This window comes from Bison bison, unplaced genomic scaffold, assembly GCF_000754665.1.
Source record: "Bison bison bison isolate TAMUID 2011002044 unplaced genomic scaffold, Bison_UMD1.0 scf7180017864518, whole genome shotgun sequence".
Taxonomy (NCBI): domain Eukaryota; kingdom Metazoa; phylum Chordata; class Mammalia; order Artiodactyla; family Bovidae; genus Bison; species Bison bison.
In genome coordinates this window covers 17050583-17069887 of record NW_011495071.1, presented here as the reverse complement: position 1 = coordinate 17069887, position 19305 = coordinate 17050583, and the positions used below count along the sequence as shown (strand labels likewise).

The 19305-nt window shown below is 38.3% G+C and overlaps 1 protein-coding gene and 1 long non-coding RNA gene across 2 annotated transcripts in view; both read right to left on the bottom strand.

Annotated features, from left to right (window-relative positions):
- Positions 1-3808: 3808 nt before the first annotated feature.
- PSMA1 (proteasome (prosome, macropain) subunit, alpha type, 1) lies at positions 3809-16719 on the bottom strand. Its single transcript, XM_010830573.1, has 10 exons — positions 16613-16719; positions 15216-15260; positions 14843-14944; positions 14621-14724; positions 12655-12743; positions 11961-12031; positions 11710-11839; positions 8965-9044; positions 5319-5429; positions 3809-4179 (listed from the first exon to the last, which is right to left on the bottom strand). The coding sequence occupies exons 1-10, from the start codon at positions 16613-16615 to the stop codon at positions 4123-4125; spliced, it is 792 nt and encodes a 263-aa protein (XP_010828875.1). The 5' UTR covers positions 16616-16719; the 3' UTR covers positions 3809-4122.
- Positions 16720-16865: 146 nt separating this feature from the next.
- The window catches only part of LOC104981449, a 43046-nt gene continuing 40606 nt past the window's right edge, over positions 16866-19305 (bottom strand). Inside the window, exon 4 of the long non-coding RNA XR_824374.1 lies at positions 16866-17072. This is a non-coding gene — a long non-coding RNA (uncharacterized LOC104981449). The remainder of the gene's footprint in view (positions 17073-19305) is intronic.

Below are 19305 nucleotides of genomic sequence, written 5' to 3'. Positions count from 1 at the left end.
CACAGGTGCACATGTGTTCCCCATCCTGAACCCCCCTCCCACCTCCCTCCCCATCCCATCCCTCAGGGTCATCCCAGTGCACCGGCCCTGAGTGCCCTGTCTCATGCATTCAACCTGGACTGCTGATCTGTTTCACATATGGTAATATACATGTTTCAATGCTATTCTCTCAAATCATCCCAACCTCACCTCCCACAGAGTCCGAAAGTCTGTTCTTTGCATCTGTGTTACTTTTGCTGTCTCGCGTATAGGGTCACCGTTACCATCTTTCTAAATTCCACATATATGCATTATTATACTGTATTGGTGTTTTTCTTTCTGACTTACTTAACTCTGTATAATAGGCTCCAGTTTCATCCACCTCACTAGAACTGATTCAAATGCATTCTTTTTAATAGCTGAGTAATATTCCATTGTGTATTAAATACAGAGTTTATTAACAGGTATCAGGATCTTATAGAGCCTAATTCTTCCTCACTTGTTATAACATGCACTTTGTTTTGGGACTTCTTTTTATCTAGCATATATCATTTTGAATGCTTTTTAAATTATAAATTGAGAGCAAGAACCTGTCATATAAGAATTGAAAATTTTAGACGTCTAGAAAATCAAGGCCTAGAGAAAAGGGACTTGTCCCCCAAATCACAAAATGGTTCAATACTGAAAAAACTGGGATGAATCATGTTACCCACTTCACTGCATCTTATTTTTAACTATTCCAGTTCTTCAAAGATGCACATATGCAGTCCATCCTAAAGGAGACCAGTCCTGGGTGTTCATTGGAAGGACTGATGCTGAGACTGAAACTCCAATACTTTGGCCACCTCATGCAAAGAGTTGACTCATTGGAAAAGACCCTGATGCTGGGAGGGATTGGGGGGCAGGAGGAGAAGGGGACGACAGAGGATGAGATGGCTGGATGGCATCACCGACACTATGCACATGAGTTTGGGTGAACTCTGGGAGTTGGTGATGGATAGGGAGGCCTGGAGTGCCTCCTGGGGCAAATTCATGGGGTTGCAAAGAGTCGGACACGACTGAGCGACTGAACTGAACTGAATAAATTCAAAGTGAATTAAATGTTATCTTTATATCAAAGTGATAGGTTTTATGAAGATATTATTAAGAATTTTATTATTTAACAGACTAAATGGAATGACTGAGTATCACACACTGGATAAAACATGAAAAGGCATCAAAGTGAACTCTGTACAAATAGAACTGAATCTTATTGGGGTGGGGAGGATTTTAAGTTCTAAAGTCAGTATGCCAGACTAAAATTACATACTGAAAAAAATTACTAAAATTTCTCGCAAAGTACAATACAGATGAGTACACCCACTAAGTCTGGAGACAGGTGGAATGACTCCCTTTCTGTTTTGTGTGTTTCATGAGCTTGACACAACTTCACTGTAGGTCAAATGGCACTGGTGGGCTCATTGCAAGCTCAAATGGCAGGCTCTTGAAGCTGATTCCAGAGTGGAGACCAACATCTCCACATTCCTGTATTTAGTTATAGGCGGACTTCCCTGGTGGCTCAGATGGTAAAGAATCTGTCTGCAATGTAGGAGACCTGGGTTTGATCCCTGGGTCAGGCAGTTCCCCTGGAAAAGGGAATGGCTACCTACTCTGGTATTCTTGCCTGGAGAATTCCATGGACAGAGGAGCCTGGCGAACTACAGTCCATGGGGTCGAAAAGAGTCAGACATGACTGAGCAATTAACATTTTCACTTTTCATTCCTTCAACAAGGATGCCAGAGTTTCTCTTACCACTCTCCCTTCAAGAAGTCACAAAAGAGTTAAACCTATTAAGATTCACATAAATTTTCCCACTTAACCTTTGCAATAATTCTCCAAAGGATTTCCCTAAAGCAGGGTTAAGTCAACTGTTCAAAGTCAAAAGCAGCTAATTAGTAGAATTAAGTCTAAAATCCAAGTTGCCTATCTATGAATCAACTGTTCCTCTCTAGAAAGATATGAATCTCAGAAAATAACTCCTTTGGGCTTCTGAGCAGTAAAATTCTGGATTACAGGCTTTGTCTTTTATTTTTTGGCTATGCCACAGGGTTTGTGGGATGTTAGTTCCCTGACCAGAGATTGAACCTGCCTCCCCTAAGGGGAAGTGTGGAGGCCTAACCAGAGGACCTCCAGGGAAGTCCCTGGCTTTGTTTTTTTAAAACAGATTTCCTCTAATTTCATTTTGTATGATCTAAGATAAAAATTGTACTCAGTATTTACATACACAGTTCATAGGCATAATGGAAGGCAGGCTAAAGATTATGCTAAAGTAGGGCCGGGCAGGATATGAGGAAATGATGGTTTGAGATTAAAATTTCCGTTTTGCTATTTTTATTGACTACGCGAAAGCCTTTGACTGTGTGGATCACAACAAACTGTGGAAAATTCTTAGAGATGGGAATATTATACCACCTGACCTGCCTCCTGAGAAATCTGTATGCAAGTCAAGAAGCAACAGTTAGAACTAGCCATGGAACAACAAACTGTTTCCAAATCAGGAAAGGAGTATGTCAAGGCTGTATATCATCACCCTGCTTATTCAACTTATATGTAAAGTACATCATGCGAAATGCCAGGCTGGATGAAGCACAATCTGGAATCAAGATTGCTGGGAGAAGTATCAATAACCTGAGATATGCAGATGACACCACCCTTATGGCAGAAAGCGAAGAAGAACTAAAGAGTCTCTTGATCAAAGTGAAAGAGGAGAGTGAAAAAGTTGGCTTAAAACTCAATATTCAGAAAACTAAGATCATGGCATCCAGTCCCATCGCTTCATGGAAAGTAGATGGGAAACAGTAAGAGACTTCAGTTTTTTTGGGCTCCAAAATCACTGCAGATGGTGACTGCAGCCATGAAATTAAAAGATGCTTGCTCCTTGGAAGAAAAGCTATGACCAACCTAGACAGCATATTGAAAAGCAGAGACATTACTTTGCCAACAAAGGTCCATCTAGTCAAAGCTATGGTTTTTCAAGTAGTCATGTATGGATGTGAGAGTTGGACTATAAAGAAAGCTGAGCACCGAAAAATTGATGCTTTTGAACTGTGGTGTTGGAGAAGACTCTTCAGAGTCCCTTGGACTGCAAGGAGATCCAACCAGTCCATCCTAAAGGAAATCAGTCCTGAATATTCATTGGAAGGACTGATGCTGAAGCTCCAATACTTTGGCCACCTGATGTGAAGAACTGACTTTTTATTGGAAAAGACCCTGATGCTGAGCAAGATTGAAGGAGGAAGAAGGGTACGACAGAGGATGGGTTGGTTGGATGGTATTACCAACTCAATGGACATGAGTTTGAGTAAGCTCTGGGAGTTGGTGATAGACAGGGAGGCCTGGTGTGCTGCAGTCCATGGGGTCGAAAAGAGTTGGACACGACTGAGCAACTGAACTGAATTGAACTGATTTTTGCAAAAATTCCCTACACTGAGACCACAGATACTACTACTGCCATCTGCTGGTTGTAATGAAAAATCATTCCCATGTTAATAATCTTCCCACTACTATTATTAGAAAGTGGTTTTTTCTTAGGTTTTACTAGGAATCTCCAAGGTTAAACTCTAAAAATCAGTATTCTGGACCAAACCTCCATGGGTTTCTCATGCAGCCAGTCTATTCGCTGGGGTGTTAGTATAAGGCTGTTATATGTAAGAGGTAATATTTTTCCTGTCACTAAAAACAAGGCAATTTAATTGGCAAACATGGTGACCACATATGATGATGACACAGCTGTAATCACAGACTACTATTTACAGTTGAAGCTACTTAAAAAGCAAAAACCCCAATACATCAGCAGGTGAAACAATTTTATTTCACAGTTGTCTTTAAAACCACAAAGACACTATGTTCTTCATATAAAAACATTAGTAGAGAGAACTATACTTTCTAGAAAATGATTATAGAGGCCCTCTTAAAGAAAAATGAACCCAATTATATGGTTTTGGTGGCAGCTTAGGAAAAACTCACATCTGAACTGATTCCTAAAACATACCATTCTATCCCACCATTCTGCATCTTTTGGTTCAAAGTGTAGATTACTGTCATCAGAATGTGCTCCTGCATTCTTACATGTACGACAATACATATATAGACTGGTTTATTGTTTAATGTTCCATTGGTTCATCAGCCTTTTCTGCAGGTTCATCAGCAGGTTGAGTAGGCTTAAGAGAGGAAGAAAAAAGAAAGTATGTAAAAAGAACACTTAACCAATATACACTTTTACTCACAAATATTACATAATAAAAAGCAATGAACAATTCCAGCATTTCATCATACTTTGTTGTGCTTAAGAATAAAGGCTTTTCTTATCACTACTAGCCTTAAAAATAGAACCAGCACACTTTAGACATTCTTTTCCTCCTTAGCACTAATAAACACAGCAAGAATATTTTCCAACAAAGCAGCTGTGAGGTACTATCCTGCACTGTTTCCAACAGCAGTTAAATAATGCAAATCTTACTGCTCCAAATACCAACATCTTTTTCAAGTTAAAAAAAGAATTCATGCTGTAGAAGAAATTTCTGTACTTTTTTCCCCAATTACACAGCTATTAAATAAGCACCTATAAAAGCAAATGTGTATTCAAATTTTGACAAAAAAGGCCAGTATTTAACCTGAGATTCACCAGTACTTCTTGATCCTTTTCTCAATATTTGTGAAGAGTCAACTTAGTTTCCCAAGCTGGTCACCAGTGAGTTTTCTCTCAGTCCCACCTCTGATAGAATCTCGGCTAGCCCTATGACTTGCCTTAACCAACAGAATGTAAAGAGGAAATGCTGTGCCAGTTCTGGGCCTCAGCCTTAAGAATGCCTGGCAGCTTGCGCTTCTGAGCTTTTGAACTTTTGCAACCTCTGAGCTGCTTCCTGCCAGAGACACTCTGGTGAAGGAGAGGCCCTGAGACTACATGGACAGAGGCCCAGCCATCCTTCTAGCTGTCCCTCCAAGATACCTGGCAAATGTGAGTAAAGAAGACACATGAGTAAAGCCATCTCGGATGTTCCAGCCCTATCTCCTCAACTGACTGTAATGTTTGAGATACCCGAAGTGACATGAGCCAAAGAACCATCTAACTGAACCCTCAACACACAGAACTGAGAAGCTACAAAAGAGAACCAAATCAGCCTTTTTGTGTTTTATAGAGATCACTGAACCCCTCAGTATTAGTTCTTAGTTTTCCTACTGCCACATGAATTATGAGCCTATCTCAAAAATTAAAGACAAAAACAGCAGATTTACACAGTTGTGGTAGGAATAGCAATTTACAATAGAATTAGTCTCTTGGTTATAATTAGTTATATACCTGTGCCTTTCTCTGTGGTCTTTCTTCCAGACCTTCCAGGAATGGAGACACATCATCATCATCATAAATCGTAAACTCCAAGTCTTTACCAACAATTCCAATGGAAACATTCTGAAGGGGAAAAAAAGGTAAAAATTAAAAATCAAGAGAATTTAGGTTGGAAAAATGCTTATGATAAAAAGAAAAAAGTTGAATAAAAATTTGTACAGCACTTGAATGAGACAAAAAAAACAGGGAAAAAAAGAAGAAAACTAGTAAACTTTTGTAATCTGCAGATTTAATATTCACTTTCGATAACCACGAACAATCCTGAAGGTCTGTGTCACCTAGAAATTTGCAACTTGGCTCACAGTCAGAATGTGAAGACCAGTGTGAGGAAACAAATCATTTGCTAGGAAGTAAGCCTTCATTCTTTACCATCTGAGAGGTAAAGCCTACATTCTAAGAAATAATTAAATTTGTTCCTTCTATAAGTTAAGACATAATGGTTCTTAGGGAAATAAATTTTGGGTTCTAAAATATTGAGTTTAGGGGACTTAGAACCATGTTCTACATGGAAAAATTAAAAAGCAACTCTTAAAATGTTCAGTGAATGCTAACCAGTACAGTAGAGCTCCCATAAGATTAAAATTTCAGTGAGAACTTGAGACATTAAGGATATATAGGGCATTCTCTATGATTCAATAAAAATGTAAAATCAGAAAGCCAGATACCTGAGCAAACTTTCCAAGTTGTAAATGCCAACAGTCAACTGTATACCCCGAATTTAAAAGACAGTCATCTTGGAGTGATGGCATTATAGGTATTTTTAAAACAAACAAATAAAAACAATATAATACACTTTAATGTACTTTCCTAATTTTTTTGAAAGAAAATTATTTTTATGATAGGAAATGCTGTTTAAAAAGATTATACAGGTTATAAAGTCTTCATACACATATTAACTATTAATTACCCAATCATAACAAAACGTATTTTTTAATATGGTAACTGATCTCTCTAGTGATCATTAACCTCAAGGAGACCTTTAGTTGTTGTATGATACAAGTTTCTAGATCATTCAATCTCCCCTTCCCTGGACAACTCCTTCTAACATTCTCCATTTCTCTTGCAGCTCAAAACCTTGCTTCTAATCAACTGAGACAACAGAAGCAATCAGAAGAGAATGTTCATAAGCTCCCATAGTATCCAATCTTTCCTATATCTATATCCCTAGATTCTCTCCCTTCGTGTTACTGGGAATGAAGAGCCCCAGTCCTCTCTGAAGCCTACCTTTTCAGCTAGGTGCTGTTGGTGATTGGTCCAGCAATTCTCATTTTTATCCTATATAGATGTTTTTATCTTTTTTTCCCTTAATAATGATGTTTAATCTACTTAGTGCACATCTTTACTTGTTTATTTATTTATTTACTTCTGCACTATGTAGCATGCAGGACTTTAGTTCTCCAACCAGAGATGGAACCCATGCCCCCCGCACTGGAGTGCAGTCTTAACCACTGGACCACCAGGGAAGTTCCATAAATCTTTTTCTTGATATTGGATTATTTTTATAACCATGCAGCCAACTATTGTAATCTCTCCCATCTTAAAAAACCAAAACAAAACCCCTTTTTTTTCCACTACATTCTCTACCAACCACCACCCTCTTTCTCTGGACCCGTAACAGAAAGTCTCCTCCAAAGAGCTGTCTCCAATTTCTCTCTTTTTCTCCTGACTCTATTCCTAGCACACTTTTCCTCTCCATTCCATTAAGACTGTCTAGTCAAGTTTCAGTAACATCACTGCTAATCGAAATGTTAATTCTCAGTCCACATCTTTCATGGCCTATTGGCAATGTTTCACGCTCTTCTCCTTAAAAGTCAGTTCACCTCTCTATTGGTGGGTTCTTCATTTGTTAGTTGTGGGTTCAACCAACCATGGATCAAAAATATTTGGGGAAAAAAATTCCAGAAAGTTCTGAATAGCAAAACTTAAATTTGCTGTGCCCTGGCAACTGTTTACACAGCACTTATATTGCAATTACAACTATTTACATGCATTTACATTGTATTAGGTGACACAGGCAATCTAGAGATAATTTCAGGTACACAGGAGGATTGTGTATAGACTATATGCAAGTATGACATCATTTTACATAAGGGACTTGAGCACCCTTGGATTTAGGGATCCATGGTAGGGGATTCTGGAACTAACCCCCCACCACTGATGCCAATGGATGACTGAAGTTTCTTCATTTCCTTTTAAAGATGCCTCATTTTCCATGTTTTTCTCCTACCTCCCTGGCATATTTCTCAGTCCCTTTTTGCTGATTCCTACTCTCACCTTCTAATCTCTAAAGGATAGAGTACCCTTGACCAAGTCTTCAAACTTATTCTAATCTTTCAGAAATCAAATCCTGGCCAGTCTCTAAATACCATTTTTACACAAAGACCTCAAAACTTTAGTTCTAGGATAAACCAATCTCCACCAAACACTAGGGGGTGAACATCCAATAATCACTTATTCTGTATCACCAAATGGACACACAAAAGGCATTTCAAATTTTGTATGTTCTAAACTAACTGCCTGATCTTCTGTTCCTCCAAATGTCTCATCCATCTCAGTAAATCATAAGTCTATCCTTCCTCTAATCAGGCAAAAATGCTAAAGGCATTTTTTAAACTCACACCTCACAACCAATTCGCTAGCAAACCTTTCTGGTTCTAATTTCAAAACATATGCAAAATCGAACCACTTCTCATCATCTCCAACTCTATGACTCTGTTCTAATCTACCACAGTCTATCACTTGAATTACTGTAACAGCCTTGAAACTATTTCCACCCATGCCCCCTCTCAAAATGGCAACGTGAGTGACTTTTAAAATCTACATCAAGCCACAGTATTGCTCTGCTCAAACTCAAGAGTAAAATCCAAAGTACCTACAATGTTTACAGGACATATGCTATGTGGCCTCCATTACCTCTCTGACTATTCCTTCTTCTCCTCTTGATTACTGACTCCAACACAACTGGCCTCCTTATGTTGAATACTAGCAACATTCTGAACTCAAGGCCCCATATGCATAGCTCACTCACTCAACTCTTTTAGATCTTTCCCTCAAATTTCACTTTCTCAGTGAGACCATCTCTCACCACTCTATGTTAAATTATACCCACCATGTCTCCTTCTTATACCCTATTGGCCATTCTTTCTCCTTTTAAACCTGTTTTATTTTTTCTAAGTATTTATCATATTCTAATATCCTAAATAATCTACTTGTGGGTACACTGTCTCTCTTTGCCCAACTGGATGTATGTCCCAGGAATGCCAAGATGTTTGTTGTATGCATTATATTTTCTCCATGCCTACTGCCTGCATGTGATTGGTGCTCAATGTATATTAAAAATACAAAGATATTCCTATCTCTTGATGAAAGACATTCTGCAACAGAATTATATGTTTTATTGCTTTATACCAAAAAGAAATATTTAAAAATCATTTCAAAATCAGTCATTTACTGAATACCTTAAAGAGAAAGAATGAGCCAAGGAAACCATCTTACAAATTAAAGAACTGTAAGTATACACACCTCTATTACTTACATTTGTATAATAAATGATTAAACTATAATGTTAGTATCCCCAATTGGAAAATGTGATACTTACCTTTGTAGTCAGGTCCTGTTCTGCAGGAAGGGTTTCCCGTAAGGCACGCAGACCATGCTTAACCAGTTCATTCAAATTGCCTAAATATAATAAATTAACAATTATTTCTTAATTCTGTTTTCATGCTAGGCTTCCTTTATTTATTTGTCAGGTCTATAGTCTGAAATCATGGTTTTAGTCACACACTAAATATATCATAATAAAAAAAAGTCTAATGTTTGGCCATATAATCTCCTAATAGCAATTAGATTGCTATTGTTTAATGAGAGAATGAATGCATGATTTTTGTTACTAAAGTTACCCTTTTCTTATGCTAAGTTAAGATACAAATCAGGATTTTACAGCTCAAAGTTTTGTAAAATGTACTCTGTGAAATGTTTGTCACTGTATTTGCTCTTTATAAAAGAGTCTCCAATTGCTTGTATGTGGTCAGTATTGCCCTGATACCAAAACTATACAGAGCTACCAGAAGAAAGTAAAACTACAGATCAGTACCCCTGATTAACAAACACACAAAAACCTCAACAAAGTATCAGCAAACTAAATCCAGCAATGTTTATGTTTCCATAAACATTTTACGTATATATAATTTATGTTATACATCATGACCAAGAAGGATTTGTCCCAGGAATGCAAAGCTGGCTGAACATTCAAAAGTCAATGAATGCTAGGCAGAACACTCAATGACATAAATCAAAGCAAGATCCTCTATGACCCACCTCCTAGTGTAAGAAATAAAAACAAAAGTAAACAAGGGGGACCTGATTAAACTTAAAAGCTTTTGCATAGCAAAGAGAACTATAAGCAAGGTGAAAAGACAACCCTCAGAATGGGAGAAAATAATAGTAAATGAAACAACTGACAAAGGATTATTTTCCAAAATATATAAGCAGCTCATACAACTCAATGCCAGAAAAACAAACAACCCAATAAAAAAGTAGGAAAAAGACTTAAACAGACACTTCTCCAAAGAAGACATACAGATGGCTAACAAACATATGAAAAGATGCTCAACATCAGTCATTATTAAAGAAATGCAAATCAAAACTACAATGAGATATCACCTCACACTGGTCAGAATGCTGCTGCTGCTGCTGCTGCTAAGTCGCTTCAGTCATATCCGACTCTGTGCGACCCCATAGACGGCAGCCCACCAGGCTCCCCTGTCCCTAGGATTCTCCAGGCAAGAACACTGGAGTGGGTTGCCATTTCCTTCTCCAGTGCATGAAAGTGAAAAGTGAAAGTGAAGTCGCTCAGCCGTGTCTGACTCTTCATGACCCCATGGACTGAAGCCTACCAGGCTCCTCCGTCTATGGGATTTGCCAGGCAAGAGTACTGGAGTGGAGTGCCATTGTCTTTTCTGCTGGTCAGAATGGCCATCATCAAAAGTCTACAAACAATAAATGCTGGAGAGGGTATGGAGAAAAGGGAATGTTCTTGCACTGTTGGTGGGAATGTAAATTGAAACAGCCACTATGGAAGACGGTATGGAGATTCCTTACAAAACTAGGAATAAAACCACCATATGACCCAGCAATCCCACTCCTAGGCATATACCCTGAGGAAACCAAAATTGAAAAAGACACATGTATCCCACTGTTCACTGCAGCACTATTCACAATAGCTAGAACATGGAAGCAACCTAGATGTCCACTGACAGATGAATGGATAAAGAAGTTGTGATATATATACACAATGGAATATTACTCAGCCATAAAAAAGAACAAATTTGAGTTCATTCTAATGAGGTGAATGAACCTAGAACCTATTATACAGAGTGAAGTGAGTAAGAAAGAGAAAGATAAATATTTTATTCTAAAGCATATACACAGAATCTAGAAAAATGGTACTGAAGAATTTATTTTCAGGGCAGCAATGGAGAAACAGACTTATGGACATGGGGAGAAGGGAGGAGAGGGTGAGATGTATGGAAAGAGTAACATGGCAACTTACATTACCATATGTAAAAGAGATAGGCAACGGGAATTTGCTGTATGGCTCAGGAAACTCAAACAGGGGCTCTGCGTCAATCTAGAGGGGTGGGATGGGGTGGGAGATGGGAGGGAGGTTCAAAAGGGAAGGGATATATGTATACCTATGGCTGATTCATGTTGAGGTTTGACAGAAAACAACAAAAATCTGTAAAGCAATTATCCATCAATAAAAAAATAAATTAAAAAAAAAAGTCAATGAATGCAATACATCACAACAGAATGCTGGGGGAGGGGCGGGGCAGTGGATGCATGATTACCTTGATGCATAAAAAGCATGTGTTAAAATCTAAGATCCTGGCATAAGCAAACCATTTGAAAACCTGCCCTATCATCACGTTACATCTTTTTCTTTTCTTTCTCACAACTAAACTGATTTATTTATTTATGGACTACTTATTGCAGAAATGTCTATGTGGCTAAAAATAAGAATCACAGAAAAATAAAAGCTGTAAACAGAATTTACAAGTAGTAACTAGTACAGTGGCTCTCAACTCTGGCTGGGACAAAACTTCAGACCAATTGAATAAAAAATCTTCAAGGTAAGGAATACATAGTTATATTTTGAAAAAGTTCGATCAGTGACTGAAACTACCCTGGTAGACAGAGAAAGTAAAAACTAGTATATATGGCAGAAGTAATATACACTTCATGGGCTTAATCTTTTTAAGAAAAGTAGAGCTTTTTTTCATGTAGGATACTGTGTTTATTCACTATATAAAGACTAGGAGGGCAAAAAAGAAAAACGACTTACACTCCATAAACTCTGACATATGTCTCTCCAAGTAAGTACGAGCTGATTGAGATCGGGCTCCAATGGACATAGCTCTGCAGTCAAAATAGTTAGCAGATGGACAAGTCTGGAAAATGTGAGGACCCATATCCTACAAATAGAAGAAAAATACATTGCATAATTCTCGACTCTGATTGAGCTAAAAATTAGAAAATTTGTTAGTTTCAAAAAAAAAAAAATCATTAAAATATAACAATACTCTATGAACTTACATCATAACCAGCAATGAGCAGCCCAACACCATATGGTCTCCGGCCATATCGCTGTGTTGGTATCTGGGTTTCTTAAACTAGTCAAAGAGTTTGTTCTAACAAGAAGTAAAGTACTGTCTTTAATTTCAAATTAAACATTATCAACAAAGAGTTCTGGTTTTTTTAATTGCTGCATAATCCACTATCCCAAGAAGAAGAAAATAAAACAAATATTTCTTTGGCTTAGTGTTAAAAGATGTTTGACTATCCACCAAACCCGAAGTGAGTGCTAGCAAGATGATCTTTTCTGGTATAGAGAATTTCATTCATTTTGGATATAAGGGACAAGGATTTAGGGGGAGCATCTATAACCACCAATAAACAAACATTAAATCTCTTCTAAAATTGATGCTCAGTTTTTTATGAAATTAGGCTTATCTATATCTGGAACATATTAATTGCTTATCTATAAAGGTTGATAAAAAGAACAACCCAACTCATTTAGAATCTATTCTTCCATAGTAAAACTCCCTACAACTCTCCTTCTAAAGACTTTAAGCATTCTTTTACTGAAAAGTGACTCAACTTAAAGTTTGCACAATCTTACCTATGTTATATATCATATTCCTAATAAGTAACATAACAATAAAGTATCAAGACCCTTTAAAGTCTACATCCATAAATGCTACAATAAATGCATAAATAAAAAGGATACTGCTTCCAATTAGAGATACAAGACGAGACACAGGAAGAGGTCTGTCAAATACAAATCTGGAATCCAAACACTCCTGGCGCATAAAATTACTGAAAAAGAAACAAGAAAAACTCAAATCACAGAGTCATTCTAATCAAACAAAGTAATTTGGTTTCTTTTTGCTTTCTTCCAGATGTTTACATGAATTACAACCATACAATGGAACCATAAATATATAATGACAAGGATGCATTTTTCTATCAAATCTCTGTATTTTAAATGTTCTATTATTGAAAGTGACTAACCTTAAAGTTTTCACAATTTTACCTAAGTTTGTGACTATACGTTTCTTAGCTCTAGATAACCTTTGCCTCAGAGCACTTTACAGAACACAGAAGAAAAGGCTGCACAATAGGAAAAGAGCAATCTCTCTTCTCTTACCCTTCCCACTGTCAACAAGACTGTCTTAATTCCATGTCTTGAGCTAGCAAAAAGAATAACTTTGCTTTTTTCCTTGAAAGCTGACAAAAATTTCCCCAATAGAACAAACAGAAGAAACTGAATCCATACTAGGGCGCTGTTAACATGTTCCTGTCAATGTTACTTCTATCCATAGCAGTACTCTAGAGGAGACACTACACTGTTAAGTCTCTTAAATCCAACAAGATGCAAGCAAATGCAACACTGGGGAAAAGAAAATTCAGACCTAACTATTAAAGCCAAGAGGATAAACTTTTCTTTCATATTGCTCTGTCTAGTTTATGTGTGTGTCACATCCGATGATCAAATGTTGGCTGCCATAAGCAAGCTAGTTGTTCACTACTTTCACTTAAGTTCCTTTCCCAAGGCTGTCTAACACTGCATTGCTCAATATGGCAGGTATTAATAACATGTGACTACTGAGCACTGAAAAAGTGGCTAGTCCGAATTAAGATGTATCTTCAGTACAAAATATACATGAAATTTCAAAGATTTAGTGCAATAAACAATGTAAAATATCTAATAAAGCTTTTAAATGATTACATGTGACAATATTTTTGAAAGATTGGGTTAAGTACAATGTTTGACAATGCAATATATATTTTCAACAGCTAACAGAAAACACTAATGTAGTCACTATATTGCTGACCTAAGAGAGCAGGGAACTCACCAAATAACTTGAAAATTTTAAACATCAGCATTATTAACTGTCCTTGGTGTTTATATTCCTCCTTTCTTAATTAAATCACAGACAAGAGATTACTTGTGGCTAACTACCTCCCACTTACCAACACATACACTGAAAGATGCTGTATGAAGTGTTCTACATGTTAGGCTATTTATCAATAATCTTAGAAAAAAATACTACAAAAATTGAGAGTTTGAGTAACTAGAGCAATATCAGATTGAGTGTTAAAAGTGGGAATTAAAGACTGTGTGATCCCAAAGCCCCAGCTCTTCATCTATGCCTCTCAACTGGAAATAATCTTTATTCCCTACCCCCTCCAAAGAAATATACCTGTTGCTCTCCACTTTCTACCTTGTATTACAGATATTCTACTAGATTTTAAGCTCCTAAAAGATGAGATCTATGTCTGATTCACCTTTGTATACTCTTTGTATCCAGTATTGAGCTTTGTAAAAAATAAATGTCAAATGAATACTGGTATATTAAAGACAGCAAGGGTGGTTCAGCTGATCCTTCAGAAACCTGAAGTGTCACGCTCTTCTCAGATCTAACATCAAACTATATATAGAGTTAACAAGTAATACATTATTCAATGACTTCTAAAAAGCATTAATGTTAATGTGGTTAATCCTATTAATTACTGCTACAGTGATCAAGAAATGGAATACTTAGTAACTGAGCCCGAATCCATTAAGGTATTAACAATCTTAACTTATAAACACGCTAGCAGATAACTTCCTAAAATATCTGGATTGTTTCTAGATAGGTAATCAATTATGAATCAAAAGGGATGTTTCTGTTTTCCAGGATCATACTCACCATAATAGTCGAGCATCAGCAGTAAGTCCGGCAATTGAGATACCAATATGGTTATCAACATGGAGAATTTTTTTCTGATGAGCTGCAAGTTCTGACTGTGCTCTCTAAATAGAAACATCATTTAAGACAAAAGAGTAAGTTTATAATTTTATTATTTATATAGTGAAACTAACATTTTACAGTGTTTTCTAGGGAGGAAGATATATTTATTGCTTTACTTACCTTCAATGCAACCAACACTGCATGAGTTTTTGATTTCAGACCAACTGTGGCTGAACCTTGTTTGACAGCTTCCATTGCATATTCAATCTGATGAATTCTGCCCTAAAATGAAAACAAAAACAAAAAACCTTAGTCATTATAAGACCCTTTTACGTATTTAAAATAATTTAGCAATCCCAAATCTCAAGTAGGCATAGTTACACCTCAAATGCTGTTTCTTAAAACTAGAAGACTGACTTTAATAATAAACTTAGGTTTCAGGAACGTATAAAATGATTATATTCCATTTTCTCGCTTCCTATAATCCCATAAGCTTCTGAACACACTGCAGTCACCAAAAGTCACTTCACAGGAGTAATATAAAACATTTTACCTGAGGGCTCCAAACAGTGACATCATTGTCATACTGGTTGCGAAACTGAAAGTAAATGAAAAAAGACCTATTAACACAAGAACATTACAAATTCAAAATCTTAACAAGCTCTATCATTAAAAAATGTTCTCTCATCTCCCTCCATCCAGCATTAAGGAAAAGCTGTTATTGCAGTCTCATTGGAAGATTACTACTGTAATCAGCTGCAAGCCAATTTTACATTTATAAGGAGATGGGGGGGGTCGGGGGTGGGGCTGGGTGGATCTAGATGGTACCTAGCTTCCCAACCAGTCTTGCAGATCTAACACTGTTCATAGTACTTGCTTTGGATTCAGTCAATTACTAAAGTTCCTATGTGTCCACTTTCCTTTCTATCTTTGCTAATATTCTTCCCTTATATCAGACCCTACTTTACCTTTTCTTAAGTCAGCTCAAATGTCTACCTCTTGAAATCTTCTCCATCTTTTCTCCCCAAATCTCAAAACACACTCCCACCAGTTCTTTATCTTCACTTCCTTTTCTGCCTCATACTACGATTTGGGATATGTCTGATTTATCTTTGAACCTTCACTGCACTTAAAACATTCATACTGAATATGTAAAGGCACATACTGAACGTGCCTTTCATTCATTCATACTGAATGAGAACACAAGAATGTCCCCAGGAAGTCAGAAGTGGACACACATTGCCATAAAAACAGACCCATTACTGCTTTAAAGACGATATTAAAACAAGTCCAGCACAGTACTTGGGAGACTAATCATGGGGGTGAGAAGGCTGAGCGCTGGAAGGCAGGCACAGGCCTGGAATCCCTGAGCTCTATACTATAACCCTGATTTCATCACTAATATCAGCTTCGGTTCACTCATTTGTAATATCAGGTGACTAGACAAAGTGATTGAAAAGGGCTTTTTCTGACACAGCTCTAAGAAAAAGACTGCACAGGGACCCGCCAAGAAAATGAACGCGGTCCCGGCAGCAACCCAAACCCTGGAATCAAGTCCGCACTTGGCAGTACAAGGAAGTCTGAAGTTAAGTCCCTATTTTTCCTTTCTCCCACACAGACCACTAGGGCCCTCTCTGGACTGCTCGGAATCTACTCGACTGAAGGAACCTGAGGAGCGAAATTGGCTGGTAGACCGAGAAGATACTGTTCAAGGCCCGGTGGAAAGCGAAACAAACCCCAGGGAAAGGTCGCACCGGCAGCAGACTACCGACCTCCACTCTCCCGGCCAGGCCGGAGATGCTGAATCACCGCCTGAACCAGCCCGTCGGCTACAGTTCCCAAGTCCCATGGCCCCGGACCGCTCTAAGGAAGGCATGAGAAGAAGCTCCCCCTAACCCCCCAGCCGCGGACCTCTTCTCCAACCCTGCCTAAGCTCGGAATCCAACGCACCATGGTTCCGGCGCGAGCCCGGCTTCGGCCTCCTGCAAACCTGCGGATGGAACAGCACTGCCGAAGCTTCCGCTCGGCGATCTACAGAGAAGACTGCGGATTTTGGCAGCGGCGGCGCAGGGTAGAATAGTTTATTCCAGAGATATCGATAGGCTTCCCTTGCTCCCCCGCCCTCAGAGCTCTCGGGTGGCTCAGAAGTGGGAGGGGCCTGGGAAGCTAGAGGAACTGAGATTGGCTGGAAACCTTGGGCCAGGAGTGCCCGCGGGAGCTAGGAGCTGCTGGGCCGCAGCTACCAAGTACCCCTTCTTGGGTTCTTGGGGAAGTTACCTGCGTGTTGCTGACTCCTGTCAGTTTCTCACCGGCCTGACCAGATGCACCAGAGACTACAGGTGATCGAGTGTGTGGCTCAGTCTCCTCTTAAGCGATATATGAGGTGTTGTGTAACGTGAGAAGAACGATACTGAAAGAAAGGCCACAAATAATGGTCCGTTTTTGTGCCAACCATCCTCTCCCTCTATCTTGTTTGTGAACGTGCTTTTCTTTCTACTTTGGAATCCTTTCTCCTACTCCTTGGAGAACTCATGTTTCAAGGATTTGTTATCATCAATCTTTTTAACATTATTATTGGCTTCACCCCAAGAGACTTTACACTCTTTGAGGGCGCCAGTGTCTTTCTGTACCTTCAAAACCAAGCATGATGCTGAAAGATTAGGCAACTAAGGGAAAAGGTGGACATTTTCTTCCAAAACACGTATTTTCTCTTTTGTGAGCATCTTTTAGTAAATCCTGAAATAGTTTAGGACAGTTGTGCAATCAGCTGCCAACCTAACATTTACTGACTGCCATTGATGACTTGAAGTGAAGTGAAGTCGCTCAGTGGTGTTCGACTCTTTGCGACCCCATGGACTATACAGACCATGGGATTCTCTAGGCCGAAATACTGGAGTGGATAGCCTTTCCCTTCTCCAGGGGATCGTTCCAACCCAGGGATCGAAACCAGGTCTCCTGCATTGCAGGCGGATTCTTTACCAAGTGAACCACAAATGATGACACTTTCTTTATAAAAAAGAAAGGATGGATACCTAGAGTCATATAAGGGAAGAGTTGAGAGGGTCCTTAAGTATCTAAGCTTTGCAGATGAAGAAGAGACTCAGCTTACTTAAGTGATTTGCTCAAGTTCCCAGCAATTTAGTATCAGACTCTTTTTTTAAACCTTGCCACTTATATATTTTGGACATTTTTTCATGTTAAACATTTTCTAGGTTAAACATGACTCCCTAGTATTATGCACTGGATATTTTATTTACCCAAATTCCTAGTGTTTAATATTTAGGTTACCCCTCTCCCAAGCAGCTTATTTATGACATATCTTTTGTATACACATCTGTACTCCTTTTTATAGACTAAATTCCTGAAAATGGAATTGTAGGGTCAAATGAAATGGTATTTCTAAAGCTTTTATGAAAAGTACTAAATTGCTCTGGAGAAATGTTTTACCAAAATGTATTCTCAACCACTGTATATGAGTGATCCCTTTCTTAAATTCACCAATATTGCTTGTTGTCATTTTTCAAAGTCACTGTAAATTTAGTAGATTAAATTGAAAGATTGCTTTCTTTTGTTTTCCCAGCACCTAGCATAAAGCCTACCACATAAGAGCTTAATAAATAATGTTAAATGGGTGAATAATGAATGTTGAATGGGTGCTTAAAATTATTTAGCACATAAAAATTTTGACAATTCTTTTCTACATATCTCTGTGTATTGACATGCCTCACATGTATGTATTATATAACTTTTTAACAAGCAAAATAATGATAAACTTCTATACTAGATATAAAAAAGTATGGTCATCTTTCATATTCATAATTTAAAATAATTGTGTGGTATTCGGTTGTGTGGAAATACAATAATTTACATAACTCTGGGCTTCCCTGGTGGCTCAGTTACTGGTAAAGAATCTGCTGCAATGCAGGAGACCCAGTTCAGTAGCTGCTTGGGGAAGAGTCCCTAGAGAAGGAAATGTCAGCCCACTCCAGTGTTCTTGCCTGGGAAATCCCCTGGACAGAGGAGTCTGGCGGGCTACAGTCCACTGGGTCACAAGAGTTAGACACGACTTAGCGACTAAACCACCAACCACCACCACCATGAGTGGGAAATTAAATTATCTCCAAGTTTTTGCTACTGTAAAAATACTATAATGAATATTCTTGTTCAGTTCAGTTCAGTCACTCAGTCGTGTCCGATTCTTTGCTACCCCATGGACTGCAGCACGCCAGACCTTCCTGTCCATCACCAACTCCTGGAGTTTACTCAAACTCATGTCCATCGAGTCGGTGATGCCATCCAACCATCTCATCCTCTGTCGTCCCCTTCTCCTCTCGCCTTCAATCTTTCCCAGCATCAGGGTTTTTTCAAATGAGTCAGTTCTTCCCATCAGGTGGCCAAAGTATTGGAGTTTCAGCTTCAGTATCAGTCCTTCCAATGAATATTCAGGACTGATTTCCTTTAGGATGGACTGGTTGGATTTCCTTGCAATTCCAAGGGACTCTCAAGAGTCTTATCCAACACGACAGTTCAAAAGCATCAATTCTTTGTTGCTCAGCTTTCTTTATAGTCCAACTCTCACATCCATACATGACTACTGGAAAAGCCATAGCTTTGACTAGACAGACGTTTGTTGACAAAGTAAT